This window comes from Gorilla gorilla, chromosome 13 (assembly GCF_029281585.2).
Source record: "Gorilla gorilla gorilla isolate KB3781 chromosome 13, NHGRI_mGorGor1-v2.1_pri, whole genome shotgun sequence".
In the NCBI taxonomy this organism is placed as follows: domain Eukaryota; kingdom Metazoa; phylum Chordata; class Mammalia; order Primates; family Hominidae; genus Gorilla; species Gorilla gorilla.
Genome location: NC_073237.2, coordinates 83,206,292 through 83,226,182, shown reverse-complemented (window position 1 = coordinate 83,226,182; position 19,891 = coordinate 83,206,292). Strand labels below are relative to the sequence as shown.

General features: G+C 38.4%; 1 protein-coding gene across 13 annotated transcripts in view; it reads right to left on the bottom strand.

Moving 5' to 3' along the window:
* Positions 1–3,420: 3,420 nt before the first annotated feature.
* Positions 3,421–19,891, bottom strand: part of LOC129524502 (cell division cycle protein 20 homolog) — a 68,020-nt gene continuing 51,549 nt past the window's right edge. For 7 of the 13 annotated variants that reach the window (XM_063696525.1, XM_063696520.1, XM_063696516.1 and 4 more), the window contains 2 exons: positions 13,165–13,261; positions 3,421–5,227 (listed from right to left, as the gene is read on the bottom strand). In XM_063696525.1, coding sequence (XP_063552595.1) covers positions 3,495–4,868 — 1,374 coding nt within the window. In that variant the 5' untranslated portion in view covers positions 4,869–5,227; positions 13,165–13,261 and the 3' untranslated portion in view covers positions 3,421–3,494. The remainder of the gene's footprint in view (positions 5,228–13,164; positions 13,262–19,891) is intronic. The other 6 variants (XM_063696513.1, XM_063696514.1, XM_063696515.1 and 3 more) reach the window with 1 other exon arrangement.

Here is a 19,891-nt window from a genome sequence, read left to right as displayed (position 1 = left end):
TCTATCCCTCTCCTGGACTTGTACATGTTTGGGAAAGTACCTGGATTCCCATGGAGTCCAAAGGGTAAAACATATCCAGACAGATAAGAAGTAACCCATCCCCATGCCATCCACAGGTCATCACTAAGACTCTGGGAGTAACGATGAGGGCCCAGAAACATCTGCCCTTGGGTGCCAACCTAGATGGCAGGCCCCAGAGTGGAGCTTGAGAGATTCCCTATGGAATGGGAAAGGCTCAAACTCCCTGTAGGTTGCAGATAAATGTCGGAGACTATCATACTTTATGTTTAGACATCATTTTTATTGTTTCTTGATTCTGTGATGTTTACAGAACACAGGACATGTACTTGTCTTTCAGAAGTTTACCCCTGAGTCCCAGAAACAAAGGCATACAAACTCAGTTGATAGAAACTTCACTTTTCCCTTTACCCTTGGACTATCTCATTTTTGTCCCCTCCCTTTCTTTCACACCCCATCTTGAATCCCTCAGCAAACTGTTAGTGCCACCTTCAGAATAGATCCAGGGTCTGACCACTTCTCACCACTTTCCCTGCTACTGCTTTGGTCTAAGTAAATCCTCTTCCTACCTGGTCTCCCTGCTTCCACCCTTGCCTGGCCTCAATCTAGTCTCAACATGGCAGCTAGAGTGACCTTCAAAAGTCAGAGGCCAACAGTTCTTCATTTAAAATCCTGCAATGGCTCCCCCTTCAGCCAGACTAAGTCAAGATCTTCATAATGGTCCAGGAGACCCCATGTAATCTGTACCCCTCCACCCCATGACCTCTCTGACCTCACTCTCACTGGGCCCCCATCCCTCTCACAGCTGCACTGCTGTTGCCCCACCCCTCCCCTCCCACTTGTTCTCTCCCTCTTCAGGACTCCTGCACCATTCATTCTGCCTGCCCAGGCCACTCCCTTTGCTTGGCTAACCTACTTTTCTTTTGCAAGCCTTTGAAAGTCACCTTCTCAGTGAGACTGACACAGAACCATCCCCAACTAAAATTGCAGTCTGCTCTCTCCATATCTCCCTACCATGTTGTATGTTTTCCAAAGGGCTTAAAATACCATGTATTTTACTTATTTATTATGTTTATTCTCCACCTACTAGAATTTTAGCTCCTCAAGAACGGAGATTTTTTTAACCTGTTTTGTTCCCTGGTATATATAATCCAGAGGGCTGTGAATGAATGAATGAATGAATGAATGAATGAACGAAATGGTCATTAACTGATATGGATGGCTGTGTCCCCACCAAAATCTCATTTTGTATTGTAGTTCCCATAATCCCCACATGTGGTGGGAGGGACTCGGTGGGAGGTAATTTAATCATAAGGGGATTACCCTCATGCTCTTCTCATGATAGTAAGTGAGTTCTTATGAGATCTGATGGTTTTATAAGGGGCTTTTCCCCATTTTGCTCAGCACTTCTCCTTGCTGCTGCCATGCGAAGAAGGACATGCTCCCCTTTCTGCCATAATTGTTTTTCCTGAGGCTTCCCCAGCCATGCAGAACTTGAGTCAACTAAACCTCTTTCCTTTCTAAATTACCCAGTCTCTGTTATGTCTTTAATAGCAGTGTGAGAACGGACTAATATATTAACAAAAACTTCATTTGTTAAATATCTAGCAAGAAGCACAGATTAGTGCTAAAAATGTAATGAAATGGAGATGTCAGGTTTTCATAAATAAAGATGTATCACCAAAGTGCAAAAGGCCTTAATTTGAGGAATGGTTTATCCTTCCAGGTTGAATTCATACAGTTTAAGGACAATAGTGTGCAATTTAAAGATAGTGTGGTTCAAAAATAAAGACAACTCCCAACTTTTTTACCCTCTCCTGAACTTTGGTATTTGTTTATCCAAGTACTGGATTGACTGATTAGAACTAGGTATTTGGAATTATATTTCAGGAATTCATACCTGCTTTTAATTACTGTAGCAAATATCTAAGCACAAGAAAATAAACTGCAAAAAGATTAACAGGTATTAAGTACTATTTGACAGTGGATTCAAATGCTGTCAGATCTAAAAACTCAAGTCATGAATTTTCCAGCTGTTTTAAGTCTCAGAGCAGAGCTGAATGTCCTGAAAACTTATGTTTCTACAGAGAAGATTATTAGCACCAACTGGGAATCGTCAGGTTGGCTCCAAAGTGGCTAATCTCAGAGATGCTGCTCCAGGAAAAAACTTTTTTCTCATAATTACAGGAGATTGCAACCACGGAAAAATAAAAGGCAGGAGAAATGGAGAAGTAGATACTCTGGAAATGTAATCTTGGTTAAAGAGAGAGAAACCACCTGACACAGAGAAAACAAAAAGCTATGTTTCCTCAGCCATGCACACAATTTAGTCCTGCTATTCTATTCTGTGAATATCTGAAAATGAGATAGTCATAGCTCACATTTTTAACCTAAATAGAATTACCTTTTGTGACTGTTGGCAACCTAGATTTGCTTAGAGTTTCTAGATATGAGTGTGAACTTATTTAAAAGTATTTTATTGTATTCAGGTTTTCGGTGCCTATTTTAACATTTTTTTCTTGTTTAAAAAATGCTCATTTTAGAGAATTCACACTGAAGAGTACAAAGAAAAAAACTAAAATCACCTCTAACATCACCATATCATTAACATTCTGACATTATTTCTTTTCAGTCTTTTTCCTCTGCTTGTATGATGACTCCAGACCTCCATCTAAATTTTCAACAGGTTGTCTTTCATGTCTACCCGGTGACCTCTAAATATTTTTGATATGACTGAGGGGTCAACCCCCTTTCTTATCATCACTTTGTGGAGAAAATACCAGGACTTTTAACCATTGGCTAGAATGCTCCATTCTGGGGACTGTTACCTTTACTGCTGACAAACTCAGGAAGTCTGCAGCAAGGCCAGTTCAACGCAGGACCCTGGAGGGAGGGTCTTCAGTAGAACAAGAGTCTGGAGGTCTAAAACATTCATCACTACGTGAAACACAAGTCTCACTGCCAGGTCGCTGGTAGAAGTTTCTCTGGAAGAGGAGGCTTAAAGGCAAAAGGAAGGTCCTCCTTGCATTGCTGCTCAGGCCATGCAACTACAGCCTGGATCGCTCCTTGTATTTGCCCACTATCAACCAATCTAAATGCAACTTTGTCATCACCAAGCAGAATGTTAGTGGAGCTCTATAATGGGAATATTGGAGAGGTTGCCTCATCACCTCCCTAAGAACTTGACCATGCAGTGGGTTAATGGGGGTGGGCACGTGCTTTATTTATTCATCTCATAAATACCACTGACTCCTATTTTTTTAATCACACTGTGGTGTCAACCAATCTCTTCTGTCCTTCTTCTCTGAAATGATTCAAAGCACGTTGCTGCAAGTGAGTAATTGTAAATTGTCTCTTATTTATTAAAACAGGATTGAATACAATTCTATAATTAGACAGCAGTTTTGTTTTTTTTTTTGAAGGGAGACATGACTTTATTAGAAAAATAAAAAACAAGTTAGGTGATGGGTTGGTCTTCAGTGGATGCCTTGGTGGATGAGGCTGCTTTTGGCTGCACTGGCCTTCTCCCGCTCCCGCCGCCACGCAGGGTCCAACTCAAAACAGTGCCATAGCCTCGGGGTCTCATCTGCTGCTGCAGATGCCACTGTGGCCCCATCTGGGCTCATGGTCAGACTCAGGACCCGGGAGGTGTGACCTTTGAGTTCAGCCACCTTGGCCATGGTTGGGTACTTCCAAATAACCAGCTGGTTCTGTGCAAAGCCATGGCCTGAGATAAGCTCCTTGTAGTGGGGAGACCAGAGGATGGAGCACACCTGGGAAAGGGCATCCACGGCACTCAGACAGGCCCCAGAGCACACGTTCCAGATGCAAATGTGTCGATCACTGGTGCCCCCTCCTGTTGCCGGGACATTGGACTGCCAGGGACACCATGCTACGGCCTTGACAGCCCCTTGAAGGGTGAATGTCTGCAGAGGAACCCAGCCACCCTCTCCAAGAGCACTAGGCCACACTTTGACCAAGTTATCATTGCCACCACTGGCCAAATGTCGTCCATCTGGGACCCAGCGCAGCCCACACACTTCCTGGCTGTGGCCACTCAGTGTGGCCACGTGGTGTTCTGCTACCCGAACATCATGGTGGTGGATGTGGCCAGAATGTGAACCACTGGATAGGATATAGCTGTTCCAGCTTAGGGAGCCCACTCGGGCAGAGTGACTGGTCATATTTCGAAGCCGTTTCTGCTGCTGCTGCACATCCCATAGCTGCACCTCAGCACTGCTGGTGCCCACAGCCAAGTATTTGCCCTCTTTGATCCAGGCCGCAGAGGATACATATTTCCCAGTCTGCTCCATTTGCAAAAGCTGCAGGATGTCACCAGAGCTTGCGCTCCACAGGTACACACTGTTGTCCAGCGCCACGGCCAATACATTCCCAGAGCTCCAATCCACAAGGTTCAGGTAGTAGTCATTTCGGATTTCAGGGGCATCCAGGTTATGGTCTGGCAGGGAGGGAATGTAATGGTAGGTCTTCCGGCTGGAGCCAGGAGTGGCCTTTTGGCTGTAGAGTACTTTCAGTCTGTTCTGGTAACCCTCTGGAGCATTTTGTGGTTTTCCACTGAGCCGAAGGATCTTGGCTTCCTCTACATCAAAACCGTTTAAGTTCAAAGTCCAGGCTTTCTGATGTTCCGTCTTGGTAGGCGTCTGGCTGTTTTCAGGCTGGTTCTCCTTGCTCAGGAGGAAGCTGGCCACCTCCATCTGGGCAGCACTGCAATGGGGGATATAGCGGTCACCGCCAGGTTTGCTAGGAGTGGTCTGAACCTTGGAACTGGATTTGCCAGGAGTTCGGCCCAGAGTCCTGCCGGCGCTGTGGGATCGGTTGGCGGCCCGCATGGGTGAGGGGGCCGGGCCTGTGGCTTTCTTGGCTTTGCGCTGCCAGCGAGCAGGGGGTGCATTGGGGATGGGTGCATCCAGTTGAAGCAGCGAGTGCAGGTCACTCTCGAACGCGAATTGTGCCAGGGGAGCGCCCGCAGGGGGAAGGGTCCTTGCAGTTGGTGACTACGGAGCCCGAGCCCTCCGGAGCAAGTTGCAGTTCCGACCCTAGACAGCAGTTTTTAAAAGCATCAAAAAAACAAAACAAAACAAAACAAAACAAAACAAAAAAACCAGGCAATGAGTGAATATCATTGTCAGCTCCATTGCTTCATTATCAAATGGTTTTCAGCCACAGCTTATTCATGATGGTGTAGACACTGTTTTGAACATAAATAAATTATATTTAGGTACCACGGTATAAAAATCTTGAAAATGTTTTGAAATATACGCAAAAATATAAAACAAAGGATGATATTATGATAGACACATACATGTGTATATTCACATATACATGTATATATATGTTCATTCATGTACATTTCTATGTGTGTATATAAATATGAGTACATTTTTGTATATATACATAAATGTATGAGCACCAATATTTCTCTCTGTCTCTCAGGGAACATTCCTATATACCTATTTTTTTAAAATCCTGGTTAAAGAATATATTTTCTACCTTGCAATATGTTACAATTGAAAGTGGGCATTGTTAACAAAATAGAAAAGAATAATTCTACAGAGAACATCTAAACCATTCACACAAACAGCAACTAATACCCATGAATGAACAAACAAATAAAATATGTACACTATTTGTGTAAGATGGTTGAGTTCATACTTAAAGGCTCTGTATAAGAAAAAGGACAGGAAGAAAAAGGCTTTTCATATTCAGGAACATCTTGATACTTCAAGAAATATGTGAAGGAAAGAGAGGAAGGGGTGGGCCAAACATCACTGGGATGAAATTTCTGGCATGAAAGAGTGCGGGTGAAGACCTGATGTTGTGAGTGAAAAAACACATGAAAGTATAATGCAAACACCAGATGGCTTGAGAGAGAGAGAGAGATTTCATAGGTCCTAGGAAGAGACGGGACATTTGCAGGATACTGACAGCCCATCATCTTTCTAGAATATTGAGAAAAATTCAAGTTTTAACCTATATTTGTTCTTTATGGAGTCCCTTTATGTAATTCTGCTTTAAAACAATTCTTTCAGAAGGAATAAATGCAATTTATTTGCTATCCAATAGAGCTACAGGGATTTCCATCAGTGACTTCTTCCTTTGAGAATAATTATCTCGGGAGTTAAACAGTACAGACATTATGGCATGTGAAGATGCTTCAGTGGCTTTGCAGGAAAAGCAAGTTTGCACAACAGCAACAGACAGCATCAGAAGTGGCCCTCTGAAACAGGAACAGGATTGGGAATTCCAAATCAAATTTTTCTGCTCCTAAACCTTATAAACCTTTCTTCTCTGTGCTATTTGCTCCCCATCTTCAGTCCCCAGTGAAGATGTCCATCCTTTTACCCTAAGATATTCTTGAAATTTATTTTTGGAAGCAGTCTTCCTTCTCTCTGGCTCTAATCCTTTCTCTTTCTTCCCTATTAGAGTCCAACCAAGATGGCGACTTGACTGAATTTTACAGTTTCATTGACACGCATGAGCTCTATCAAACTTCTGGGAGTTTTTCTGAAATGTTTACATGGAAGGCACCTGAAGGCCATTGAATTTCCCTCTTCAAATGCTTCAGTTTTCTTCTGTCTTGGTGGCTACTGCCTCCTTCTCACTTTCTGCCTTAGGTCAAGATAAATGAGTTTTTCACCAAGAAAGCCATATGGATCTCTGAGGTTTTGAACTCTAACCAATGCTATCTCGTTGATTGCCTTTGGATTTCAGGGTCTTATTTTACGTCAACCTCAGCCTCTCTCTTCTGCAGTTCCATATCCACATGAGCTACAAGAATCCCATGTATGTCCCTTCCTCTGCTAATAGCTGTCTCATTGTACTGCTTCTGTATTCACTTCAGAAATAGAGGATCAAATGGTAGAAACTTTTGGCAAACTTTTGACCAGAGGATGGCTTACATGGGAATTAATTATGCACTTGTTCATTTTACTCTATAGAACAATCCCATCTGTACTGGATCTGTATGTTCCATCTCTCATGCGAAAGAAGCACCCTACAAAGGTAACTTCAGTCTGGGCACAGTGGCTCACACCTGTAATCCCAGAACTTTGGGAGCCTGAGTGGGGAGGATCTTTTGAGTCCAGGAGTTCGAGACTAGTCTGGGCAACAAAGAGAGACCCTGTTTCTAAAACAAAAACAAAAACAAAGATATCTTCAGAGCCTGTTCAGTCTTTGGTCCTGGTTTAGATATAGGTATACAGAGAGAGCTATTTGAGTAATCAATTCCCAGTATGGTATGATTTGAGCATTTGGAGAGGTCTTCTTTACATATCATAGTCCTTAGATTATTACCAATAAATATTTTTCTTTTGGGGTTAACATTACAGTAATAATATATTTTGAGTCTAAAATTTGGATGGAGACACAGGACACAGAATATATAATGCTCAAAAAATGTAATGCTCAATGAAATGAATGTCTCTATCATATTCTTTTTTGTTGTTGTTGTTGTTATATAGATGAGGCCTTCCTATATTGTCCAGGCTGGTCTCAAACACCCAGCTTTGCCTCCTTATGTGCCAGGAAAACAGGCCTGAGCCACCAAGACTCTCAATATATTATTAAAATATAAACAAATTACTTGAAGTGGTACCCTTCAAAATAATGTCATTTTCACTTTAATGTAAATTAGTCTTACTATAAAATCACTTTCCTGCTTTCAACAGGTTGCAATGTAAGACGGGACATTTTCTGAAATGGAGAGAAGATAAACATGAAGTAAGAAGCTTTGTCCCCAGCAGGCTTTTCCTGGCAGAAAATATGGACATCTGGGTGGTGTCATAGTCAGGAGGCCAGGAGGAAGGATTTGCCAAAATGGGTAAACTGGGCAGTGCATGAAAACTGGTGCCTTTGCTCCTATGGGCCATCATCCTGTTGATAGTGAGGTACCAAGAGAAGTGCTGATGGTAAAGCCCTGTGTCCTCCCCATCCATGATCTTGGCTGAAAGCATTAACCTCCGAAGAGTCTCGGTGCTTTTAGAGACTTCCTGGTCTGAAGTGACTGCCTGTTGTGGACAAAAGCTGAAAACAAACAACATAAAAACAAACTAAAAAGGTCAGTTACTCAAGGATCTAGACAACTAGCCAACACCTCCACAAACAAATGGGAGCTTAATAGACTTTACAAAATTACTTTTTTTCCACTTTTTTTTTTTTTTTTGCTTATTTAATAAAGTTGAAAATACAATGCAGTTCTGCGAGGCATTTTTTTTTTTTCTTTCATTGTGTCATTTACTGCTTTGCTTAAGGGGGAAAAGTCTTTTATACTCTTGCCAAAAAAGAAGCAGGGGAGGACTAAGAAGGAATGTTTTATTTGGGATTCCTGTCTGTATCCGTCAAAATGAAAGAATTGGCAAGATGATATTGAAATAATGGTGGATAGTCTTGCTGGCCTCATTTTGGACACTTTCTTGAAAAGGCTGCTTATTAGATTATGCAAAGCTCTTAAAAATTCAAAGAACTCTTACTTTGACAAAACATTTTTCCATCATCTGGTTAGAATTTCTGGGCCAGTTAGCTCAGATCTACTATTTCCTCCCCATGTGTTGTTCTGCAAACCATGAGGGGAGAGGGTCATTATTTCGCAGGAGTCAGGAATGAGATGCAATTATGGGGCCTGTGGACAGGAGAGATGGTATCTTCTCCCAAGGTCACTAGCATAGAAGGCCACTTGTCTACATTCAGGAGCTGCTGATTGAATTTGACCTGGTATATCCTACAAATGCCTTATCAGCCAACTCTCCTCTTCTGTTTATTTAGAAAGAAACCATTGTGTGATGTGGTTATTCTTATGAGGCCTGCAGAACAAGTGCTGCCTTTGACATGCTGAGTGTGCAGTGTACACATATGCCCTCGTCTATGAGTTCACATGCACGCAAACACGCGCACAGCCCCAAATGCCCTCCTGCCTGGTATGAAGGGGAAAGCCTCAGATGGGGGCCTGCATCTCTGTAATTCAAGCAGATGGATTTGGAGCTGGCCAGAGGGTTTGCTCTCCTCAGTCTCTTCCCTAATATCTTGGGGGTCAGTTTATATTCAGAAATCCGGTGTACAGGAACGCTGGAATAGCTGCAATTTGGGGTAATTTGCCTGGGTTTGCATTTGTGCTTTCTTTGGCTTAATCTGCTTAATTGAGACCTGAACTCCGGCTGGCTGCCAGCATTCAGAAAGCATGTGGGCACCAGACCGATTGACCTCTATTTCTGTCAACCGAAAATGCCATCCCTCCCACTCCTTTAGCCTCTCACCCCAGGAAAAGTCATATACTGAACCTACTTGCCTGAAAATGAATTAAAATTTTCAGTAAATAAAGAGAGAAAGTAAATGTACCCATTTTCACACTTATCCCTCATTCTCCAAAGATGGAAACGTGTTAACAAAAGAAATGTGTCATCTAAAAGGGAAATCAATACTGGGCCAATATTCATTCTCATTTACCAGAAGAGAGTTCACTTAGAAAGAAATATTCAGACAAGTATTGACACATCTGCTGAGCAGCTCCCATCCTCAAGCAGCCTTGGGAATTCCAGACAAAGTTTCCTGGACCTTATTTAACTCAAGAAAGGGAGAGGGATGCATGTACAGTGTACTCTCATACAAGACAGCATGAAAAGACATAGATCTATTTTAGACATAAAAGCAATCTGTACAGAGAGGGGATTCATTTTGTTCTGGGAGTTGGGGAAGGAAGGTTCATGGAGGAGTCCCCTTCTAAACTGAAACTCTTCTGTCAGGAACGTACTGCGCACAGACATGGAATAGCTAAATGGGAGCACTACTTTCACTTTCCAGGTGTGAATTGAAAAATACCACACACACATACACACACACACATATGTGTATAAATATATATGTATGTGGTATGTGTGTACATGTATATACGTATTTCTATGTGTGTGTACATATGTAAATGTACATATATAAGGAGTGAGAAATTGTTGGGTTTTTTTAATGCTGTCTTTAAAATGGTATCTCTTTTAAATTGTTGAAGCATTATGATAAATTTAGGAGATGTTAAACAATACTTAATTTATGGAGATATAGGCATATATGCCATTATTGGTCAGGTTTATATCTACTTACTGACAGAATAGACATAATTTTCCACCATGCTTATAGCTATATGTGATAAGAAAAATTGTTGTCTTTCTATTAATTTCAGTATTTTTTCTTTCAGCAACACTACTACAGAGGTGCTCTACCTTACCTTCAAATAATATGGCTGGAAACACTGGTGGGATTTCTGGCAGACAGTAGCTATATCTGAGGTTCATATGTGGCAGGTGCACAACTAGCCCAGTGCAGCCTGCGGTGGTAGAGCATGACTTCCCTCGTACGAATCCTGGCTCTACCTTGTTCACACTGCCTGATCCTGTAGTTACTTTAAGCTTTAATTTTCTTCTCTATAAAATAAAGATCATGATTAGGCCTAGCTCTTGGGATTGTTACAAGTCTTTAGTGGGATGATAAGGTCAGCCCAACATATCTGTGGGTTCTGAATCCAAGAATTAAACTATCTGGGGATGGAAAATATTTGGAAAAAAATAACAGTACAAGAGGAAATAATATAAATAAAATGCCAATATAGTATAACGATTAATTACATTGCATTTACATTGTATTAGGTATTATAAGTAATCTAGAAATTATTTAAAACATACAGGAGGATATGCATAGGTTATACCCAAATTTATTCATTTTATATCAGGGACTGGAGCTTCAGCAGATTTTGGTATCTTGGAGGTGTGTGGAGGGTGGGGGAGTGAGGAAGTGGTCCTGGAACCAATCCCCCATGGATACTGAAGGATAACAGTATATACTAAACATATTGTACAATCCTTGGTACAGAGAAAGCATTCTAAAAATGTTATCTATCATCATATACAGAGTGTAATAAATACTTGGACACACAGTACACAACTTAGACAACATAATTATGATTTCCTTAGAATTGTTTTATTTTACTTTTCTAACCTGAAAGTACAATTAAATTACTAGAATATCATAGAGAAAGCAATTGACCAACACTTTCTTTTATATGTACAGTATTGACTTTATTTCCAGTTCTGCTGTGATTCAAGTCCTGCTAATTCAAGGGCAGGGAGATTGGTAAAGGCTGGGCAAAGGGATCTTTCTCAATTGCTGCAGTTCATCAAGACAGATTCGATATCAATGAGAACAGTATTTTGAGAGTCTTATTATCCATAGTGCTTCTATCTAATGAATCACAGCAGACAGGTCTCCATAACTTAACAGAGCATTCAGGTAAATTCAATGAAAACAAGTCATTATTGGATGTTTTGACTTGTAAAGCTCCTCCACCAACTCCTGAGTTCCTTGAAGTTAGCCATATTCATCACAGTCCCTCCTACAGCCCATGGCAGCACGTTGGGCTCTACCTAGGACTTTTGCCATGAAGAAGGAATGAAACAAATGCAGCAGCTCCCTATAGTTGGGTGCAGGTCACATGATGTATGACTTGGTCAGCTTGAGCCAATGACACAGAGTTATGTGGCCTTTGCCTGCTCACGAACCTTCAATAGCTCTCTCTGACCAAGAAATCAAGCCCAAAATCTTCACTCTATGTAGAAAAAGGATGATGTTTGCAGTCTTTCTGCAAGGCAGTAGGTTAGGCTCTGAGAATACAAACATGAGCGACTCAGTCTTTGTGTTAGGGAGCAGTGCTAGTGCCAGAGGGCCTAGGAATGCTACCTATTAGAGATTGATGTGAAAGAACCCAGATCATCTGGGTTTTTCATCTGAGAAAAAAAAATCATAAATGCTCACAACGGTGTGATATGGACTATTTTCTTAAGTATTTCTAAGGAAACGCAAATATTCAGTTAACAAAGTTTCCATCCAACATGGAGGTAGAGAGTGGAAAGATAGACAACAGGGACTGGAAAGAGTGAGTGGGGGCAGGGATAAGATGAAGGGAAGTGGATTAAAAGGTACAAACATAGAATAAGATAGAGGAAATAAATTCAATGTTTAGTAGCAGAATAGGGTGACTATACTTAACAAAAATGTATTGTACTTGGGTGGTAGACATCCTAAACACCCTGACTTGATCACTATGCCTTATATACACGTAACAAAACTTTTCATGTACCCCTAACAAATTAACAAATTAACAAACAAAACAAAACAACCCAAAGGTTCCAACTAGTTTTATAATTTCAAGATATTTCCACTCACATTGTGGAGCCTTTCTTGATCACCCTGCCTTCTCATAGTCTAGTTCTTTATCTTTCAAATTTCTAGAACAATGGTCATCTGTGTGCCTTTACTGGCACAGGACACAGTAAGGTGTAGGGTTCATTATGTTTTCTGTATAAATGCACCAGCTCCCAATCTTGATTCTAAGCTTGGTCAAGCCCTAGATTCTTCTCCTGTGATGAAACATGACTCAATCCCTACATAAACACCTATGAACACCTTGCCACCTCACAGTCCCTTGTCAAGTGAGTACTTCATTCTTAGTAGGCCTTTTGGGACTTAAATCAGTCAATATGTGAAGTTTCCATGTTTCTTGCAGTGGTGATAATGTTTGGTTAGCAATATCCCAGTGTACTTTATTGCTCTGCAAGAAATTCCGTCAGGCCTGTAGAAGAACATCCTTATGCTGTATGTCAGACAAGAGTTATTTTAGTTACCTGAACTGAGATACCACTGTCTGCTGAGTAAACATTCTGTTCAGGGGTTAATGTGTTCTCTCTGAACCATTGCTCCAGGAATTTGGAAGATGGATAACTAGACTATAAGAAGGTAGGGTGATCAAGAAAGTCTTTGTGATGTGGGTGGCGATATTTTGAAATCATAGAATTAAATTGAGCCTTTGGATTTGGGGAGGGTTTTGGGGGTGTTTTATTTGTGCAAATGTATGGGGTATATGAAATTTTTGCTACATTTATATACTGGGTGGGGTCTCTCCAGTTTATGTTTTATGTTGTATGTGAAGCTACTGCGACAAGTAGAAAGAAGGAAATAATGAATTTGAGTAAAAATTAATAACAAAGAAAATGAATGTACAAATAACACATTTACGAATAAACAAGTATGCCATAAAGAGACTTGAGAATACCAAATGTAAGTTATTGAAAAAGGAAAATAAAATTGACAAACCTGAGGTATGACAGAACAAAAATAATGGTCTAAAAAATAGATTGAACCTTCAGTCTTTGCAAAAATGGAAGATCAGGAACAAGATCTCAGGATCAACCTGAAGCAAACAAAACAGAAAAAAATATGTGAAATAATGGTTTTCAATACACTGGACATCAGCAATGAAACACAGTGATCTATGAGAGAAAAGCAAATAAATCAGGTAAGGCAGGGTTGTTTCACAGTTCTGCCTTACAAGAGATTCCAGGCCATGACCTGGGGTTGGAGATCACAGTAGAGTCACCAAGTTGAGGAGTCAAAGCTAAAAATCTGAATAGATGAAAGTGGCTGGAGTTTACTGGGAAGCATACTAGAGAGGGCATCTGCACACAGAGATCTGTAGAGATTTTCCTTTATTTATTCAACAGAGCAGTAATCAGAGCATGTTTGTGAAGAAACTGCCCAAAGTTGGGGAAAGAACTTCCTTAAAGACTTGGAAGGAGCAGTGTCTGGAACTCACATAAGGCAGGTAATGGTGCCTGTACTCACCATTAAACTGAAAAAATAATGTAATTCACCTAGCATTGGGTAGAGTGTTTAGAAGGGATTTAGCTCAGTAGTTTGAATAATTAGCACTAGACTGAACACTGTTCTGGTCCTTTTTAACAAATCTTAAAATCCAGACCTAAAAGGATCAAACTGTCTCCACATAACACAATTGTATCCCAGAAAAAAAGCTCAACATATTCAAAAGAAAGCAAAAAGTATCCAGAGCTCAACAAGGTAAAATCCACAATGTCTAGCATCCAATAAAAAATTATCAGGCATTTAAAGAAGCAGGAAAATATGAACCATAGTGAGAAGGAAAAAAATCAAACAATCAAAATATTAAACATTGCAAAAGGAAAGACTGGTGAGTTAAAGACATCGCAAGATAAACTATCTAAAGTAAAACGCAGAAGAAAAAATGACTCAAAACAAGAGAAAATAACAAAAACAACAGAGCATCATTGATGTGTGGAACAACATCAAATGACCTAATATACCTGTGATTGAAATTTCCAAAGAGGGGAAAGATGAGACAATGACTTTTTAAAGAAATAATGGCTAAACCTTTTTCAAGTAGATAAAAAGCTATAAATTCACAGATTGAAGAATCTCAATGAACTTCAAGCCGAAGGAACATGAAGAAAACCACACCAAATTATAATGTAGTAAAATTACTCAAAGTCTGTAAAAAGAGAAAATCTTAAAGATTTTTCTTCCTCTGGAAATAATGCCAGCAAGAAGACAATGGAGTAGCATTCTTAAAATACTGAAAGAAAAAAAAGTCAACATAGAATTTCATACCTAACAAAAAATATTTTCAAAAATAAAAAAAGTTTTTTAAGTATACCAAAGCTGAAAAAATTCATCACCAGCACCTTTGGGCAGAAGGAAAACGATAGCAGGTGGAAATATGGATCTACACAAGGAAATGAACAACACTAGAAATTATAACTACGTGGTTAGCATATATTTTTATTATTTATTATTAAGTCTAAATAAATATTGTTTAAACAAAAATATTACAAAATCGTGGAGTTTATAACATGTAGAAGCAAAATAGATGACAAGAATCGCACAATTACTGGAGGAAAATGAACGTATACTACAGTAAAGTTTTTATACTATGTGTTAAATAATATAATATGACTAGAACATAGAATGTGATAAGTTGAAGATGTTTACTATAAACCCTAAAGCAACCACTGAATTAGCAAAATAAAGTTATAGCTAATAAGCAAAGAAGATGAAATAGAATTTTAAAATACTCAACATAAAAAAAGGCAAAAAAAGAGTTTTTTTGAAACAAAGAACAAATGGGACAATTAGATATTCAATACCAAAGTGGTAGATTTGAACTTAATACATATTAATAATCACAGTAAATGTAAATGATCTAAATACATTAATTAAAAAGCAAAGATCATCAGATTGGATAAAAAAGATCCAAATATATGCTGCATACAAGATATAGTAACATAATATAATATAAATCATATATATAATGTCAATATAAAGATACATTGGGTTAAAAGAAGAAGGATGGAAAAAAGATATAGCAAGCTAACACTAACTGAAAGTAGAAATAGATAATTTCAGCTAGAAATTTCTAACTGAAAGTAATAATAGACAAATCCATGATTATAACTGGAAATATTGACACCTTTCACTAATTGATAGAGTAGAAAGAAAATCAGTAATAATATAAAAGACTTGAACAACACTGTCAACTAACTTGACCTAATTCACAGTTACAGAACATCCCACTCAACAATAGCAGAAAACACATTATTTTTAAGTGTGCCAGGAATGATTACCAAGATAGACCATACTCTGTGCCTTATAACAAGTCTCAATATACGTAAAAGAATGCAGGTCATACAAAGTATTATCTCTGACCACAATGGAATTAAATTTAAAACAGGTAACAGAAAAATATCTAGAGAAAAAAATGGATACAAAGGGGGAACACAACTTCACATTCTGCTGAGATTTCAATAATAAGGGGTTATTAATACAACTTTAATCTGACTTGAAGATGTAAACGAAAAGTAGAAGTTTCTGGAAAAATAAGCTGTATTACAAAAATAAAATAATGATTTAAAAAATCAGTATTTTGTCTTCCTCCAAAAGGTCTAGAATTAAGTGCCTTTATAGTGAATTCTGCCAAGTATTTAAGGAACAATTTCAATAATACATAAATTATTCCAGCTGGTGAAAAGAGGAAACTGTCTTCAACTCACTTTATAAGTATTATATAATCCTTGTACCAACCAGGCAAGGACAGTATAGGAAAGCAAAGGCATCAGCCAATCATACTAAATTCATTAATGTTTATAGAAGATATCATGACCAAGTTAACTCAGAAATGTAAGGCTGGCTTAACACTCTAAAAAATCAAAGTAAAGGAAAAACTACAGTAACAAAAAGCAGATCCATGGTTTACTGGGGCTGGAGAGAAGGTGAGTATTAACTGCAAAGGGGCCTGATAAACTTTTTGTGGTGATGGAGAAGTTCTAAACCTGTTTATTGTGTTATTCGCATACATTTACCAAAACTTACTGGACTGGATACTCTAATAGGGTAAATTTTATTATATATAAATTATGCCTCAATAAACCTGATTTTAAAATATCAAAATAATAAATCTTTATACTAAATTTTAACAATCGTGATCATCTCAATAGAAATGCAATGGAGAAATTTTGATAAAATTTAACATTGATCTATAATAAAATCTCTTAATAAACTAGAAATGAAACAAATCTCTTAACCTCATAAAGACTGTCTACAGAAAACTTACAACAAACATACCCAATTATGAAAGGCTGATGCAAGAGCAAAGACCAAAGGCCAGAGTAGTGCAAATACTGGAAATCATAAAGAGTGCAGCAAGGCATAGAAAAAAATTAAACCTGTAAAGATTGTGGAAAAGAAATAAAATTATCTTTATGATGAGTTATAACACAATTGCATAGAAAATCCAGAAGAATAGGCCAGGGCGCGGTGGCTCACGCCTGTAATGTCAGCAGTTTGGGAAGCCAAAGCAGTCGGATCACCTGAGGTCAGGAGTTTGAGACCAGCCTGGCCAACATGGTGAAACTCTGTCTCTACTAAAAATACCAAAAATTAGCTGGGCATGGTGGTGGGAGCCTGTAATCCCAGCTACTCAGGAGGCTGAGACAGGAGAATTGCTTGAACCCGGGAGCCGGAGGTTGCAGTGAGCTGAGATCATGCCACTGCACTCCAGCCTGGGCAACAAGAGCGAAACTCCGTCTCCAGAAAAAAAAAAAAAAAGAAAATCAAATTGAATAAATAAACTCTTAGACATTCTAAGAGATTTTAACAGGTTTACTGAATACAAATCTACATTTTAAAAATCCATTAAAGTTTTCTATGTGAAATAGTTAAAAATGTATATATATTTAAAAATACCATTTATAACAGCATCAAAAATATTAAATACCTAGATATGAATCTTAACAAAAGATAAGGCCTCTAAAAAGACAATTATAAAATGTTATTGGAAGAAGCCATAAATTGGTGAAAAAATAGATCATATTCATAGATTGGAAGTTATAATACAAGAAAAAACTGCAAACTTGCCCAAATTGATTTAAGGATAAAAAATTTTGCCTTTTATTTTTTCATACATGACAAGTTAACTGAAAAATATAGGTGGAAGCACAAATGAACAAGAATATCCAAAACACCCCTGGATTTAAAAACAAAAGAAACAGGGTGGGGAGTGGGTATTTGCCTAATCAGATACCAAGAATTACTACAAAATTATATAATTAAGACAGTTGAGTATCATTGGAGAAAAAATGCATATCAATCAAATGCATATAATTTTCATATCATAAATCAAATGAAAATTTGATTTATGACAGAGCTAGCATTATAGTTCAATGAAAGAGAGAATAGGCTTTTCAACAAATCATGTTAAAACAATTGGTTCAATTTTTATGGAGAAAAGTTAAGTCGACTGTCCTTCAGAATATGCACAAAACTCAATTCCAGGTATATTACAACCTAATTTTGAAAGGCAAAACTTTGATAATTTTAGAAGACAATATAAGGAGAATATCATCATAACTTTGGGATAGAAAATGATTACTTAAAATGCAAACTTTATAGACATACAGAAAGAAATTGATATATTAGATTACATATATATATTTTATACTTTAAGTTCTGGGGTACATATGCAGAACGTGCAGGTTTGTTACATAGGTATACACGTGCCATGGTGGTTTGCTGCACCCATCAACCTGTGATTTACATTAGGTATTTCTTCTAATGCTATCCCTCCCCTAACCCACCACCCCCTGACAGACCCCAGTGTGTGATGTTCTGCTCTCTTTGTTCAACTCCCACTTATGAGTGAGAACATGCGGTGTTTAGTTTTCTGTTCTTATGTTAGTTTGCTGAGAATGATGTTTTCCACCTTCATCCATGTCCCTGCAAAGGACATGAACTCATCCTTTTTTATGGCTGCATAATATTCCACGGTGTATATGTGCCACATTTTCTTTATCCAGTCTATCATTGATGGACATTTGGTTTGGTTCTAAGTCTTTGCTATTGTGAACAGTGCCACAATAAACATACGTGTGCATGTGTCTTTATAGTAGAATGATTTATAATCCTTTGGGTATCTACCCAGTAATGGGATTGTTGGGTCAAATGGTATTTCTAGTTCTAGATCCTTGAGGAATCGCCACACTGTCTTCCATAATGATTGAACTAATTTACACTCCCACCAACAATGTAAAAGTGTTCCTATTTCTCCACATCCTCTCCAGCATCTGTTGTTTCCTGACTTTTTAATGATTACCATTCTAACTGGTGTTAGATGGTATCTCATTGTGGTTTTGATTTGAATTTCTCTAATGACCAGTGATGATGAGTTTTTCTTCACATGTCTGTTGGCTGCATAAATTTCTTCTTTTGAGAAGTGTCTGTTCATATCCTTTGCCCAATTTTTAATGGGGTTGCTTGTTTTTTTTCTTGTAAATTTGTTTAAATTCTTTGTAGATTCTGGATATTAGCGCTTTGTCAGGTGGATAGATTGCAAAAAATTTCTCCCATTCCATAGGTTGCCTGTTCACTCTGATGATAGTTTCTTTGGCTGTGCAGAAGCTCTTTAGTTTATAGATTACATATATTTTCAAAAGTCTGTCAATCAAAACGTGACCACAAGAAAATGACAAGAGAAGTCAAAGCTGGAAAAGGACATACATCACACAAATTATTGACAACAATCTTATATCCAGAATGTAAAACAAGTTTACATAAATTAATATTAGGCAAAAACAGAGAAATGGGAAAAGACATAAACAGCTATTTCACAGAAAAAGAAACATGAGTGGTTCATAAACAGAAAGCGGCAGATTATATTCCTAAGGGAAACAAACTAAAATCTAATGAGATACCATTTCTCACATCCCAGATTGGCAAACATTTAGAAAGTTAGTAAGTGTTGGTGAAGTTATAGAGTTATAGAAACTCTCATACAATGCAGGTGAGAATATAACTTGGTTCAACCACTTGGAAAATAGTTCAGATAGGGCATTGACATTGGGTATGTAAATATGCACATCCTCTTTCACTCAGCAATTCCAGGAAGCATACCAGCGAATATCGTGTACATGTTCACCGGAGGTCATACTAAGAATGTTTCTATAGCTTTATTCAAAATAGCAGAAAACTAGAAACAGCAAAAATAACCATCAAACAATAGACTGAATGAACAGAGATAGTCTCAGGTAATAGACTATCAAACAGCAATAAAAGCCAACGAACTTCAGCCTTATACATCAAATTGATGAATCTCAAAAACATAAAGAACGAATTGCCCATAATTTTATTTATATTAGAGTCAAATATGTGAAACTAAACAATTAATTTTCTTAAAAGGAAAGATTGGTACAGAGTATAGGGGAGTGGCTGCCCCTGGCGATGGAAGAGGGAATGGGATCAAGAAGAGATATCTAGGGCAGAAGTCTGCAAATGCTTTCTATAAAGGGCCAGACAGTATCTATTTTTGGCTTTGTGGGCCATATGTCTCTGTTGCAACTACTCAATTTTACTGTTGTAACAAGAAAGCAAGACAGATAATATGTAAATAAATGGCCATGGCTGAGTCCCAATAAAGTTTTATTTACAAAAACAGGCCGTGGGCTGGATGTGGCCTGAG